Source organism: Conger conger, chromosome 16 (assembly GCF_963514075.1).
Source record: "Conger conger chromosome 16, fConCon1.1, whole genome shotgun sequence".
Classification (NCBI taxonomy): domain Eukaryota; kingdom Metazoa; phylum Chordata; class Actinopteri; order Anguilliformes; family Congridae; genus Conger; species Conger conger.
Genome location: NC_083775.1, coordinates 40,307,100 through 40,321,442, shown reverse-complemented (window position 1 = coordinate 40,321,442; position 14,343 = coordinate 40,307,100). Strand labels below are relative to the sequence as shown.

The 14,343-nt window shown below is 44.5% G+C and overlaps 1 protein-coding gene across 1 annotated transcript; it reads right to left on the bottom strand.

Annotated features, from left to right (window-relative positions):
• Positions 1 to 685: 685 nt before the first annotated feature.
• Positions 686 to 13,824, bottom strand: nfatc2ip (nuclear factor of activated T cells 2 interacting protein). The gene is made up of 9 exons (XM_061225320.1): positions 13,687 to 13,824; positions 12,947 to 13,060; positions 12,648 to 12,702; positions 10,508 to 10,628; positions 8,712 to 8,795; positions 8,252 to 8,459; positions 4,803 to 4,947; positions 4,509 to 4,621; positions 686 to 2,262 (listed from the first exon to the last, which is right to left on the bottom strand). The coding sequence occupies exons 1-9, from the start codon at positions 13,711 to 13,713 to the stop codon at positions 2,101 to 2,103; spliced, it is 1,029 nt and encodes a 342-aa protein (XP_061081304.1). The 5' UTR covers positions 13,714 to 13,824; the 3' UTR covers positions 686 to 2,100.
• Between the last annotated feature and the right edge of the window lie 519 nt (positions 13,825 to 14,343).

The window sequence follows — 14,343 nt, the reverse complement described above, 5'->3', positions numbered from 1 at the left end:
ACATATATTATACATACATACATACATACTATACATACACATATTATATACATTATATACATACATACATAAAACGTATATGTGTGTGTGTGTGTGCAAGTCATCAGCAGTTTATCGTAGAAGATTGCCTGCCCGATGCGGAGATGTGGTGACACTTGGAACTGAGACGCAGAATCCTCGTGATCCCATTGTTAGCAAACCTACACTCACGGCAAGATGGCCATATAAAAACACCCCACAATATTGGTTAGTTATGTTAATGGTACGCAAACGGGCGCATTATAAGGTTTGACGATGGTAGTTCCGTTTTCTTGGACTCACCCAGCTAGGTACAATCAATAAAAAAAATTTTTTAAAGCCACTGGGTCTACTGGTTTTAGTTAGTTTAGTTACTCGGCACTGCATTGGTCGGTCAAAGCAGCGGATTATTAAACTGACCTGGTTTCTTGACAGGTTGCTGATTTTAAGGTGAAACTTAGGTGACCACTTTCTTAGGACCAGGATTACAGTGCCACCCAGTGGACTTAAAGAACACTTAGTACGTCTTCTTCTTCAGTTTTGTTTAACGGCGGTTGGAAAACTGAATGTACGTAATAATTTCGTTGGAATTTCTTCATATAGATTCTTCAAAATATGTAACCCTCCCATCATCATCCCTAAACCCACATTAATTTCGATTTCTCTATTTCAATTTCAAAATGATTTATTGGCATGACATTTTTCAATACATATTGCCAAAGCTTTATAGGCAATCATAAAATTAACAAAAACAATCTATAATTCCCTGGTATATGACTCCCACCAAACCCTTTCTCTAAAATTCCCTGAATCTTGTCCCCCTTCACATCAGTAATACCCAAAATGTATTTAGCTGCATGCACCACTATCTTGATCCCCTGAGATTTTGTGACAATCTCACTAGCATAATTAATGACCATCGCAATAAAATAGGGGTGTGAATCAACAGAATTACTTATAAAACATATTTATTCTATTAAAAAGTAGGCCTGCATAATATTTTATGCTGAATACAAAAATGTAATTAAACATTGCTCAGTTATTTAGAATATTTTAGGCTACATGCTGGCAGGGGAGAGCACTTCCTTGCAGGCTGACTAGCTGATGACAGAGTTAATTTGAAAACGAAGTCTTGAACCATTCATCAGAATACATTCATTCATTCATTATCCTAACCTGCTTATCCTGAACAGGGTCGCAGGGGGGCTGGAGCCTATCCCAGCATACATTGGACGAAAGGCAGGAATACACCCTGGACAGGTCACCAGTCCATCACAGGGCACACACACTCACACAGGCATACCAACGGGCAATTTAGACTCTCCAATCAGCCTAACCTGCATGTCTTTGGACTGTGGGAGGAAACCGGAGTACCCGGAGGAAACCCACGCAAACACGGGGAGAACATGTAAACTCCACAGAGAGGCCCCGGCCGACGGGGATTCGAACCCAGGACTTCCTTGCTGTGAGGCGGCAGTGCTACCCACTGCACCATCCGTGCCGCCATCATAATACATACGCTATATAAATGCCAACCATTTACACTTGTGCATCGTTCGCCGACATTACTGCCACATGACCATACTCTTGGCACCAATAACACCTCAGTGGCGCCCTTTCACCCTTGCCCAATAACTGACAAAATCTAAAAACACTTCCAGAAAACCTACTTTTCAAAGGGTTGAGCTTAAACTGGGTTCATCGACTTAAAGCACACGCGCTGCTTCAGTGTTGCTATACTCACAACAGCTACCAGCTCTCTCTCAGCAAAGCAGCTACACACTACACACTTGGGTGAAGTGCAGGCAACATGACAAAAAACAAACACTGCCATTTTACCAAAATGTCATTTCATTTCAGACTTACAAACTTGCACATAACCCCTATTCAATTGTCCTGAAATAAAAATCCTTAAATTAATATTAAGCCAATAATGTATATTTATTCAAATATCCCAGTACACCTTGCTGGGTGTTAAGACAGTGGCAGAGTTATTGCTGTGCCCTCCCTGCTTTCCTGTGCAGCACTGACGAGGAGAGAGCATCCAAAGTCCTCCTCTCCAGTTGCCGTGCAACCACATCGTCAGGCCCACACTTCAATGACATCGCCGTCCTCCATGTCCAGCTGGGAGGGTGTCTGACTGTCTGTGACCTTTGACCCGTCGAACAGGAAGCAGACCTTGTGCCGGGAGTGCACGCCCAGGTGGGAGAGGTACTGAGAGAGGACGGACCCCAGAGGAGCTTCCTGAGAAGGAAAAGGAAGTGAGAGGGTGTGCTGCCTCACCTCCACCGTAGCCAATGCACAGCACAGCCACTAGGGCGCAAGCAAGACTTAAAAGGCAAGCTGAAACAGAAATTAGCAGATTTTTCAGGGGGGGATTTTTGGAGGGCGGGGAGTTGATTTGACTGATGTTAAATGAGGAGGGGGATGCAGAGCCATAGCCTATAGCTCTGGGGGGGGGGGGGGGGGGATGTGATGCCATCAAATCTCATAAAATCTTGTTTGCCAGGAAGTGGATGGAAAAGACCTAGGTGTGAAAATACACAATTTTTGGGGAATATATACTTTAAGATGTATGCTTATGGTAATGAAGAATGAACTAAATTGAGGAAAATGTTAATTTGGATTTCAGCTTGTCTTTAAAGTGTAAAGTGGTGGAATTGTTTAACCATAACCATAAATGATCAGAGAGGGATGTATCCACCACACAATGACCAAATTTATATTCAAAGTAATGTTAATAACTATAATAACACACATTTCACATCAGACATAAAATCTGGCACGGGCCGACCTATACAGTGGTGTGAAAAAGTGTTTGGCCCCTTCCTGATTTTTTTTTTCTTTTTTTTTTTCTTTTTTTTTGCATGTTTGTCGCACTTAAATGTTTCAGATCAAACAAATTTAAATATTAGCCAAAGACAACACAAGTAAACACAAAATGCAGTTTTTAAATGAAGGTTTTTATTATTAAGGGAGAAAAAAAATCCAAACCTACATGGCCCTGTGTGAAAAAGTGATTGCCCCCTAAACCTAAGAACTGGTTGGGCCACCCTTAGCAGCAACAACTGCAATCAAGCGTTTGCGATAACTTGCAATGAGTCTCTTACAGCGCTGTGGAGGAATTTTGGCCCACTCATCTTTGCAGAATTGTTGTAATTCAGCCACATTGGAGGGTTTTCGAGCATGAACCACCTTTTTAAGGTCATGCCACAGCATCTCAATAGGATTCAGGTCAGGACTTTGACTAGGCCACTCCAAAGTCTTCATTTTGTTTTTCTTCAGCCATTCAGAGGTGGACTTGCTGGTGTGTTTTGGATCATTGCCCTGCTGCAGAACCCAAGTTCGTTTCAGCTTGAGGTCATGAACAGATGGCCAGATATTCTCCTTCAGGATTTTTTGGTAGACAGCAGAATTCATGGTTCCATTTATCACAGCAAGTCTTCCAGGTCCTGAAGCAGCAAAACAGCCCCAGACCATCACACTACCACCACCATATTTTACTGTTGGTATGATGTTCTTTTTCTGAAATGCGGTGTTACTTTTACGCCAGATGTAATGGGACATACACTTTCCAAAAAGTTCAACTTTTGTCTCGTCAGACCACAGAATATTTTCCCAAAAGTCTTGGGGAACATCAAGATGTTTTCTGGCAAAATTGAGACAAGCCTTAATGTTCTTTTTGCTCAGCAGTGGTTTTCGTCTTGGAACTCTGCCATGCAGGCCATTTTTGCCCAGTCTCTTTCTTATGGTGGAGTCATGAACACTGACCTTAATTGAGGCAAGTGAGGCCTGCAGTTCTTTGGATGTTGTTGTGGGGTCTTTTGTGACCTCTTGGATGAGTCGTCGCTGCGCTCTTGGGGTAATTTTGGTCGGCCGGCCACTCCTAGGAAGGTTCACCACTGTTCCATGTTTTCACCATTTGTGGATAATGGCTCTCACTGTGGTTCGCTGGAGTCCCAAAGCTTTAGAAATGGCTTTATAACCTTTTCCAGACTGATTTTCTCAATTACTTTCTTTTTCATTTGTTCCTGAATTTCTTTAGATCTCGGCATGATGTCTAGCTTTTGAGGATCATTTGGTCTACTTCACTTTGTCAGGCAGGTCCTATTTAAGTGATTTCTTGATTGAGAACAGGTGTGGCAGTAATCAGGCCTGGGTATCCTAAGAAATTGAACTCAGGTTTGATGAACCACAGTTAAGTTATGTTTTAACAGGGGGGGCAATCACTTTTTCACACAGGGCCATGTAGGTTTGGATTTTTTTTCTCCCTTAATAATAAAAACCTTCATTTAAAAACTGCATTTTGTGTTTACTTGTGTTGTCTTTGACTAATATTTAAATTTGTTTGATGATCTGAAACATTTAAGTGTGACAAACATGCAAAAAAATAAGAAATCAGGAAGGGGGCAAGCACTTTTTCACACCACTGTATATCATAAAGACACAGCAGGAACAGGAAGTGTAGTCTGGCCCCAGTCAGTAATGACCTTGTGTACGGAGTAGTCCTGGGCAGACCCTTTGTCCTTGGTCTGTAGTCGTACGGTGATGATGTCACGGTCACTCTCTTTCTCTCGGTGTCCCTCTGCGATCACTACACAGTCTAGGAAAGAGCGGTTTGAGCGGAAGACAGGGGACAGCCTGGAGTCCACAAGGGGTTTACTAAAACTGCCAATAGCACCTCTCAGATAACTACATGACTCCAGAAACTAGAAACTACACTGAGGCATTTGACTGCGTGAAACATTAAAAAACGACATTCTCTAGCATGATAGGGGTCTCACCGATGATGTCTGCGATGCCCAGGCCCAGCTCATTGGCCGTGGAGTCGACAGGAAGTTCCGTGTCTTTCCTCAACAGCAGGATGCGGGAGGGCGGGACGTTAAGTCTGACTGAGAGCTGCTGCACCGCCACACTGAGAGGAGCAGTCTGTGATAGAAACCTGTGGTCAGTCCCTCCCCCCTCATGTGTCATCATCAGATGATCACATTGATCATGCTGATTGGTCGTCATATCAGCACCGAATAGATAAGGTTTGTCACAGAAGCATTAAGCTGGCCCCAAGTGTGGAGGTGCAGTACTGCCTCAACGATAACAGAAGGGGGGGATAGAGTTACAGAAAAGCAATGTCTGTCTGGCGGGCCATTTACTGCATTTGATAAATCGATAAATATCATATCATGCCAAGCCTCACCGAGCTCATAATGTGCGGAGGCACGCAACAGCAGAACCGACAGCGGTTATAGAATCCCAGGGGTGAGAGAATGAGGGAGAGGATAAGCCAAGCCAGGAGGAATTATAGCTAGCCAGAACAAACCGCAAAGATTTCCTGCCTTCACAAAGCAGAAGTGTGTGTTCTGATCACTTAATTCAAGGTAGCATTTAGCCAGAACAAATTGATTAATGGCAGTGTTGACAACTAACGTTAACGTTTGTCTCACGTTAGTAAAGCAGGGTAAAATTAGCCGGCGAGTTACTTATCGTTAGTTGGCTAGTTAACGTTTGCTAGCGCTCGCTAATTTACGTTAAGCGAGATCCTCATATTAAAAGTACAATAGGTAAGATTTTTGTGTTAAAACATTGTTACAAGACCATTGTGAATCCCTTCCTATGATTGAAAAAGGCTCACTGAGATGTTGTCGCACCCTCTGCCTGTGTTTATAGTCCTTAAATTCGGGTTTCCAAGTGTACATTTGTCCGGCCGTCACTCTGTATCAAAACATTGTACAGCTGTCCAACAATTCAAGCTCATTCATTGAGAATTGGTTCTAACTGCAACAACCAATGGCGTGGGGGCTTATTCTGATTGTTTGTGTAGCTGCTCAAATTGCCGACAAGCGATCACTGAAACTCTGTATACTATTGTTTATTATCCAAGCGAAAAACTACATATCTAGTTATGAAACAATACCAGTTTCTTATCGGTAGCAACAAGCACATTAGCAATAGTTAGCTTACGATAAAATATAGGCAATACGAACATAGTAGCGATTGCACAAGCGTTGTGCTTAAGGTGGATATTTGTCAATTCAGGAATCTAACTAGTAATAGCTAATTAGCTTGTTACTGATAGCAAACTGGTATGGCTTTCTAACTAGATAAGAAATAGTATACCGTTTCAATGATCGCTTGTCTGGAGTGCAATTTGGGTAGCTACATGTTCCTTCTATCTCTTTATGTCTTCAGTCATCCCTGTTTAGCTAAACCTTTATTTCTCTCAAACTGTAAGTTACAGTTGCATCGTTTGTGGTAGACTATATTAGTTAGGCTATATAGCCAGCAAGTAACTCAGCCAACTTGCTTGCTCACAATATAATTGGTTAGCTAAAGCTAGCTACTTCAAAAAGACAACAAATATAAATAGTGTTATGTAGCACACCAAAGTCAAGATTTCACCTGTTCGGCGAACATTTTCTTACTAGAACACTACGAAAAGACGGCAGGCTAGCGTTTGTAACTGTCAGTTTTCCAAAACACTCAACTGTATAATAACGCTTTATATTAGGTGTTATATTCATAGACTGTGGGAAGCATAAACAGTGTTGTGGTTTGAGGTTGTTTGTTTGTTGTTCCTCTCTTGACCGTTAGGAGGAAATTACCTATTGTACCTTTAAATGAACACACTGGCCACTCTGCTAGTAATCTTGACTTGTCTGTCAGTTGGCGAAACAGCTCTGTGGCTGTAATAAATGTGTTGGAAGATTAATCAGTCACCTCAGCTACATTTATGTTTCTTCCCTTTATTTCCAGGCAAACTGGAATATCGTCTCCATGATAGTTTATCTAAAGTGTCTTTATATTTCATGTTGGTATTGGTTGGTTCTAGTTGTCATTTGTGCATTTTGTCTGCATGCCTTGACGGAGGTTTGTATTTTAGCCCACTGGAGCACTGTGCATCCGTACAATATGGCCGCGGTTCGTTTTGAGTGACGTCACAGAATACTATGAATTCAAGTTAGCATCAGAGACAGACAGTCACCATCAGCCTGTCATGCACCCACCGCACTCGAACCAGGTACAGTGTGGGAGGAAAGTGTCAACAGACAGCAGCAGCCCACCACAAATCAGACACCCGCTCGGACTGCTCCAGCTCAGCATCCAGCAGCAGCAATTGCACCACCACCATCACAGAGCGGCTCTAAAATGCTTTATCAAATAGCACTATACTATACTTTTTGTCTTGAAATAATTTGTTATCTTATAATAGAACACTTATATTTTTCTCGCCATATTGTCTTCAAACTGAGTGAAGATCATTTGAAGTTCTTCAGTTAGAATTCTCATTTGGGTCTGTCCTTTCATGCTGTGTCTTTGTCAACTGAAAAGAGCTGCTTCCAAATAGTTTTTGTTCACTAGCTATGATTGCATTTGTAAAATGATTGCAAAATGGAGAATGGCCCCACACTGGTCTATGCCTGGGGCCTCCAAATCACTAAAACCACCCGTCTGGATAATTGCTGTGGAGCAGTGGGCGAAACCTTTCCCTGAGGAATTGGACTTCACTGTGCTGTTAAGCCACCCCTGAGTCCTGAGTATCACAGGGGTCAATCAGCGTGACCCCCCTCACCCCTGAGTCCTGAGTATCACAGGGGTCAATCAGCGTGACCCCCCCTCACCCCTGAGTCCTGAGTATCACAGGGGTCAATCAGCGTGATCCCCCTCACCCCTGAGTCCTGAGTATCACAGGGGTCAATCAGCGTGACCCCCCTCACCCCTGAGTCCTGAGTATCACAGGGGTCAATCAGCGTGACCCCCCTCACCCCTGAGTCCTGAGTATCACAGGGGTCAATCAGCGTGACCCCCCTCACCCCTGAGTATCACAGGGGTCAATCAGCGTGACCCCCCCTCACCCCTGAGTCCTGAGTATCACAGGGGTCAATCAGCGTGATCCCCCTCACCCCTGAGTCCTGAGTATCACAGGGGTCAATCAGCGTGACCCCCCTCACCCCTGAGTCCTGAGTATCACAGGGGTCAATCAGCGTGACCCCCCTCACCCCTGAGTCCTGAGTATCACAGGGGTCAATCAGCATGACCGCCCCACCCGGGTGTCCCGAATGACCGGGTTAATTGAATTCATTGAAATGCAGATGGAATAAAACACTGAACCATCTCTGTGTTGAAGACTGCACTGCCCAACCAGTTCAACAAGTGAAAAGCACCAAATCCACAAACATGAAAATGATCACTACCCGCGAGCAGCGGGACTCTGCTATGTAGGCATGTCGGTTCTTACAGACTGCACAGGGATCTTGTGCAGGTCGATGCGGCAGCGGAATTTGAGCGGGATCTCCCGCGACTGGGCGCCGCGCTCCAGCGCTGCCTGCGGGGCTGAGGTGAAGACGACGTCATCGTCAGAGTCACAAGCAGCGCTGCCGCCACCCGTGCCCGCCGGCAATGGGGACAGGAGTGAACCAATGGCGTTCAGCTTTCTGTCCAGCTCTCTGAGACGGGTGGAAGGGGGGATGAAGAGAGAGAGGGGGAGACAGTGACAGATGTGGGTGGATGAAGAGAGAGGGGTGGGAGGGGGAGAGCGCTTAGTAAATACACGCACATGAACGTACACAAATAGACTGACGCACACACACACACACACGAGCGCACATACACTCACACTCACACATACTCGCACAAGCACACATGCACATTACACTCACACGCACACGCACACACAGGACAGAAGAAGACCAGTGCACCTGATCTTGCGATTGGCCCGTACGGTGACCTTGGCCAGAGGGCTCTGCGGGGGCGGGGGCGGAGACAGCGAGCGGAAGCTTGCCCTAAAAACATAAGACCATCACAAAAAATTAGCCAGAAATAAAGAAAGGAAGATCTTCCTCTCACAATTTCACACTGATATTTGTTGTTGAAATTGATATTTGATTGTCGATTATATTTTACTCCTTGAGCATAACGTTCATTGGACAAATGTCTACTTCACGTGTCGTGCGTCAAGGATCAAATGAAAACATGACGTGGGCAATTAATTTATTAAACTGTTGGACCGTTGAATATGGACCCAGTTTTTAAAATAGTAGAGGCTGGATCAAAGAGGATCGTTGTGCATCATGATTGTGTTCGACACTTCTGAGTGTCCTGTGAAAGAGAGCTTCTGAGTGTCCTGTGAAAGGGAGCTTCTGAGTATCCTGTGAAAGAGAGCTTCTGAGTGTCCTGTGAAAGAGAGCTTCTGAGTGTCCTGTGAAAGAGAGCTTCTGAGTGTCCTGTGAAAGAGCGCTTCTGAGTGTCCTGTGAAAGGGAGCTTCTGAGTGTCCTGTGAAAGAGCGCTTCTGAGTGTCCTGTGAAAGAGAGCTTCTGAGTATCCTGTGAAATAGAGCTTCTGAGTGTCCTGTGAAAGAGCGCTTCTGAGTGTCCTGTGAAAGAGCGCTTCTGAGTGTCCTGTGAAAGGGAGCTTCTGAGTGTCCTGTGAAAGAGCGCTTCTGAGTGTCCTGTGAAAGAGAGCTTCTGAGTGTCCTGTGAAAGGGAGCTTCTGAGTGTCCTGTGAAAGAGCGCTTCTGAGTGTCCTGTGAAAGAGAGCTTCTGACTGCTGCAACAGGCAAGAGGTCAAGGTAGTCTGCTCATTTCAAAAGGTCGGAAATCGGATAAGCCGCTGGTATCTTTCTCTTGCCACAATGGACATTGCTGGAAAAACCCCACAATGTTCTGCTTTGATGTTTTGTTCAGCTGTGCCGCGTCTGTGGCCTTCTCTCAAATTCTGAGCACTACCATCTTCTTTAAGATTCAGAGGGTTTTATGTGATCCCAGTGAAGTTCAAACAGTTTCATCTTGCTGTTCGTTATGCGCTGGGACTTTGTCCTGTTCTGATGGCTCTGATGGGCTCATTGGTGTCACAGAAAACTCAAGACTGCAATGCTTCTGTAGTTTTACAGCTTCCAGTAAATTATTTATTCATTTAATTGTGAGCGTTACAGCCAAAATGTGCATTCAACCCATGCTAGTTACTTGGGAGCAGTGGGCAGCCACAGTGCGGCACCAAGGGACCAACTCCAGGTCTGAGGCCAGTGCCTTGGCCAAGGGCAACGGCAGGAACACACAATTTTGTCTCTCCAATGTCTTTGGGACTGTGGGAGGAAAGCGGATGTCGGGTGGATATGGGGAGGGCATGCAAACACCACACAGAAAGGTTCGGCCAGGCTTGAACTCAGGATCTTCTCGCTGCGAAGCCATGGTGCTCCCTACTGCCCCACTTTGTACAAGTGCGTCTGCTTAATGGACATAATGCAATAATGTTACTTTTTACCAACTGCTCACCCTCTGCCACTGACATTAATATTCCAGCTCTAGAGGCAGGTGCTAATTTCAATGCCAATGCTGCCACCTACTGGCCAAGGAGACTTCTGTTTTACATGGGCATGCTCGTCTGCAACTGATGGAGACTAATGCTTCTGCTATAGTGCGAGACAGGGCATCCAAGACATGCAACAGACATTCCAGGGCATAAAGTAATATCATAAAAATGCATTCAAAGGCTCACTCTTTATCATCTTTCTCAGGGTCCTCCTCCGAGTCTGAGAGCATGGTGGTGATTGGCTTCTCCTCTGCACGGGGCGGAGTCTGTGACGGAGGCCACAGTTTTGGCACCTCTGCATCATCACCTGGAAAGAAACGAATGAAAGAGCTGGGCCCTGCTGTAGTGTCTGAGCCCCATGGTCTGGCCCTGCTGTAGTGTCTCAGCCCCATGGTCTGGCACTGCTGTAGTGTCTGAGCCCCATGGTCTGGCACTGCTGTAGTGTCTGAGCCCCATGGTCTGGCACTGCTGTAGTGTCTGAGCCCCACGGTCTGGCCCTGCTGTAGTGTCTGAGCCCCACGGTCTGGCACTGCTGTAGTGTCTGAGCCCCACGGTCTGGCCCTGCTGTAGTGTCTGAGCCCCATGGTCTGGCACTGCTGTAGTGTCTGAGCCCCATGGTCTGGCCCTGCTGTAGTGTCTGAGCCCCATGGTCTGGCACTGCTGTAGTGTCTGAGCCCCACGGTCTGGCACTGCTGTAGTGTCTGAGCCCCACGGTCTGCTGTCAAATCCAGACAGGGTGACACCCAGAGATGGGAGGGGCTTCAGGCACCTCACTGCGCACCACCCTGTTGGGTCATTTCTGGCAAAGCGTCTTCCTGTGACTCATGTCTGTGTGAGCTTGACTGGTAAAGTCACTGCACCTATAACAAGGAATAGCATTCTGTCCAAGGGAACGGTTTGTCAGCCCAAACCAGTGGAACTAGTCCATCAATCAAGTTAATACTGAATGCCATTATGTACGTTTTGTATAGGTGCTCTGGAGCACAGTGAGCTCAGGTGAGCTTCTATGACCAGTAACAGTAATGCAGTATAGGCATTCTCCCTATCCATGCGCAGTCAGTCACAGAACTATTTCTGTCCAGCAAAGAACCCACTACATACATGTTATTGAAGACGACTGAAAATAATTTTAGCTAATGACATTAAGTTTCTAATGGTGTATAATTTGTTAGGCTTGCATAAAACAACACAACATAGTTTTGCCTGCGTAAAGATAGTAGAATTTTCAATAAGCCCGGAGACTGTTGCACTTCGGCAAAAACAATTATTAATTTTTTATGCCAAAAACATTTTATGACAAAAAAAAAAAATGTTGCAATGCCTATATCTAAAATAGAGGACTTCATAAGACCAATAATATAGTTTAGTTTCCACATGTCCTTTTGGAGTCTCCACATTTTTGGAAAACTGTCTAGACAAAACAATGCAGAATGCTCATTTTGTGATATTGTCATCAAATTTGAAAGGGGATTTGTCCAGTGTTGTGGCTGTGGCTCCATTGTGTTTTCATTGTGCAGTCTTTCTCAGTTATTTTACATGGGATGCAAGTTAATCCGACAGTGCCTCTCCATGCCTGTTGTCATCAGGCATTTCTCCAATTTCAGGACCTGTCGCCTTCAGTGCGTCATTTTAATACATGCCAAAATCAGTCTCAATTATGTATCTTTTTGTGATACTTTGTCAGCATCACCTAGTTCAAATATACACTTTATTAGGAAGACCTGTATACCAGCTCGTCAATGCAAATATCTAATCACACTCATGTGGTAGGAACTCAATGCATAAAAGCATTCCGACATGGTCAAGCGGTTCAGTTGTTGTTCAGACCAAACATCAGAATGGGGAAGAAATGTGTTCTAATTGATGGTGGAACAATTGTTGGTGCCAGACAGGGGGGTTTGAGGATCTCAGAAACTGCTGATCTTCACACACAGTCTCAAGAGTTGACAGTGAATGGTGTGGAAAAACTAAAAACATCTAGCAAACGGCAGTTCTGTGGGCAAAAATGTCTTGTTCATGAGAGAGGTCAGAGCAGAATAGCCAGACTGGTTCAAGCTGACATGAAAGCAACAGTAACTCAAATAACCCGGCACACACAACACAACAAACCAGGACCAGTGGATGAGCTACAGCAGAAGATCAAGTCATAAAAAAAAAGAAGGCTAATAAACAACTGGCCACTGAGTGTAGATTTAAGCTGTTGAAGGAGCGCATGCTACACTTTTCTGTGCAGTAATACCCGTATTGTACATAAACAGACTCTGAAAGTGACAGACTAGATCAGAGAGAGTGATTTAATGCAAGTCAGAGAAAAAGTGTACAATACCTGCACAGTCTGTGTGCGCGAAAACAGTCGGCTTCAACTGCAAACTGCTGTTTACCTAAAATTGAAATAAATAAATAAATTACTAGAACACAAACACTGGTCTGTCACACCCAGCTAAATAATCCACAAAACGTTAATCTCACAATATTATATTTTCATGAAAATAGGCGCATATGGCACTTATGTATCTACTTCCACCAACCATACATTCAGTCTTAACGTTTTTGGGTTCTCAAAAGTCAACAGTTCACTATCAATCTATCACAAATACTGAACGGACATGACGATCTGAAACGCACTTTGTTGGAGTAAATGGGTACAGCGATTAGGGCAGACGGGTCGATGATTCGTCGTCTTTTTGGCGGCGGTCTGACTGGGGTCCCGACCTCCGAATCACTGTCACTATCAGACACCTGTAAGGTAAGTTACTCAAGAATCTGCATCACTCACAAGAACCCTTACAATATGGACCGTTTCTCAGAATCCGCCACGAACTAAATAGCAGGACAGCCAGACTTTGAAACAGCTAATATGCTAAACGATGTCATATCATGAAAGTTAATTCACGTTGCCTGACCTGGAATCACAAATGGGAAAGAAAAAAATAAATCAAATGTATTGAGCGAGACAAATCATCTAGCTAGCCAACTTACCTTAAATAGCAAAAACAACCACGGGTGCTATTTAACTAAGTTAGCTAGCAAGTTAAATGAAAAAGCTAAATTAGCTCATATTAGCGAACAAGGATGATCTTTGAACTGATGTCAAAGCCGATTCAACTAATAATAATATCAATATGAACAAAATTGTTTCTAAAGGTGCAAGCTACGAACTTAACGTCAGCTAACGTTATGTGAGTTAGCTAGCAAGCTGGTATTAGCCAAGTAGCTAACCGAATTTCACCAAGTAACCCCAGAAAACGAATTAACGCATAGAAAGCATGATAAAGACACGCTGCTACCACTGACTAACGTTAAAACAAAGGAAATATGAGCAAGCTAGCTAATGTTGTTAAACGTTTCTGAAAAGCCACACTTGCCACAATTTCAGCCATCATTTTCCACATTGAAGGGGTGGGCGGTGCCTCTTTTACCCTCGACTATCTGTATCGCTGTAACAACTGCCAATCGACACGTTTTTCCACAACTTCGTTACTAATGGATGATACTACGATGGCTTAATTTGCTCTCTGGTGTTAAAGGCGTGGTTTATTAAATAAAAACCTTGCATCTTATTGGTTCAAACATTCAAACAACCATGCCAGCCCAGGGGACATAGAGTTCAGTGGGACCGACCATAGAGTGTATAAGAACATAGAGTGCAGTGGGACAGACCAGGGATTACCGTAACAAGCCCCTGAAGCTCGCAAACTCCAGCGGTTTCCGGACGTATTGCAGTTTAAAGGAAATATATCTTTTTTTCCGATTTATGCCTCGATCAGACTACGGGGGGAACGACGAACGGGCGTCTTCACCCCTTGTAATGTGACATAAGCGAAGATCAGCGACGTGGCGTCTGGGGAGCCCCACGACACCCCAATGTAAAGTGTAGCATGTCAGAATGTTTAGCATTTTCCTGCCTAGGTTGACACTCTTGACGACGGTCAATGACATGTTCCTTCACGCTGGCCAATAGGCTGACAGAGTGGTCTCTGGTGCACATAGGTGAAGATGGCGAAGAGGAAGAGGGATGCCGC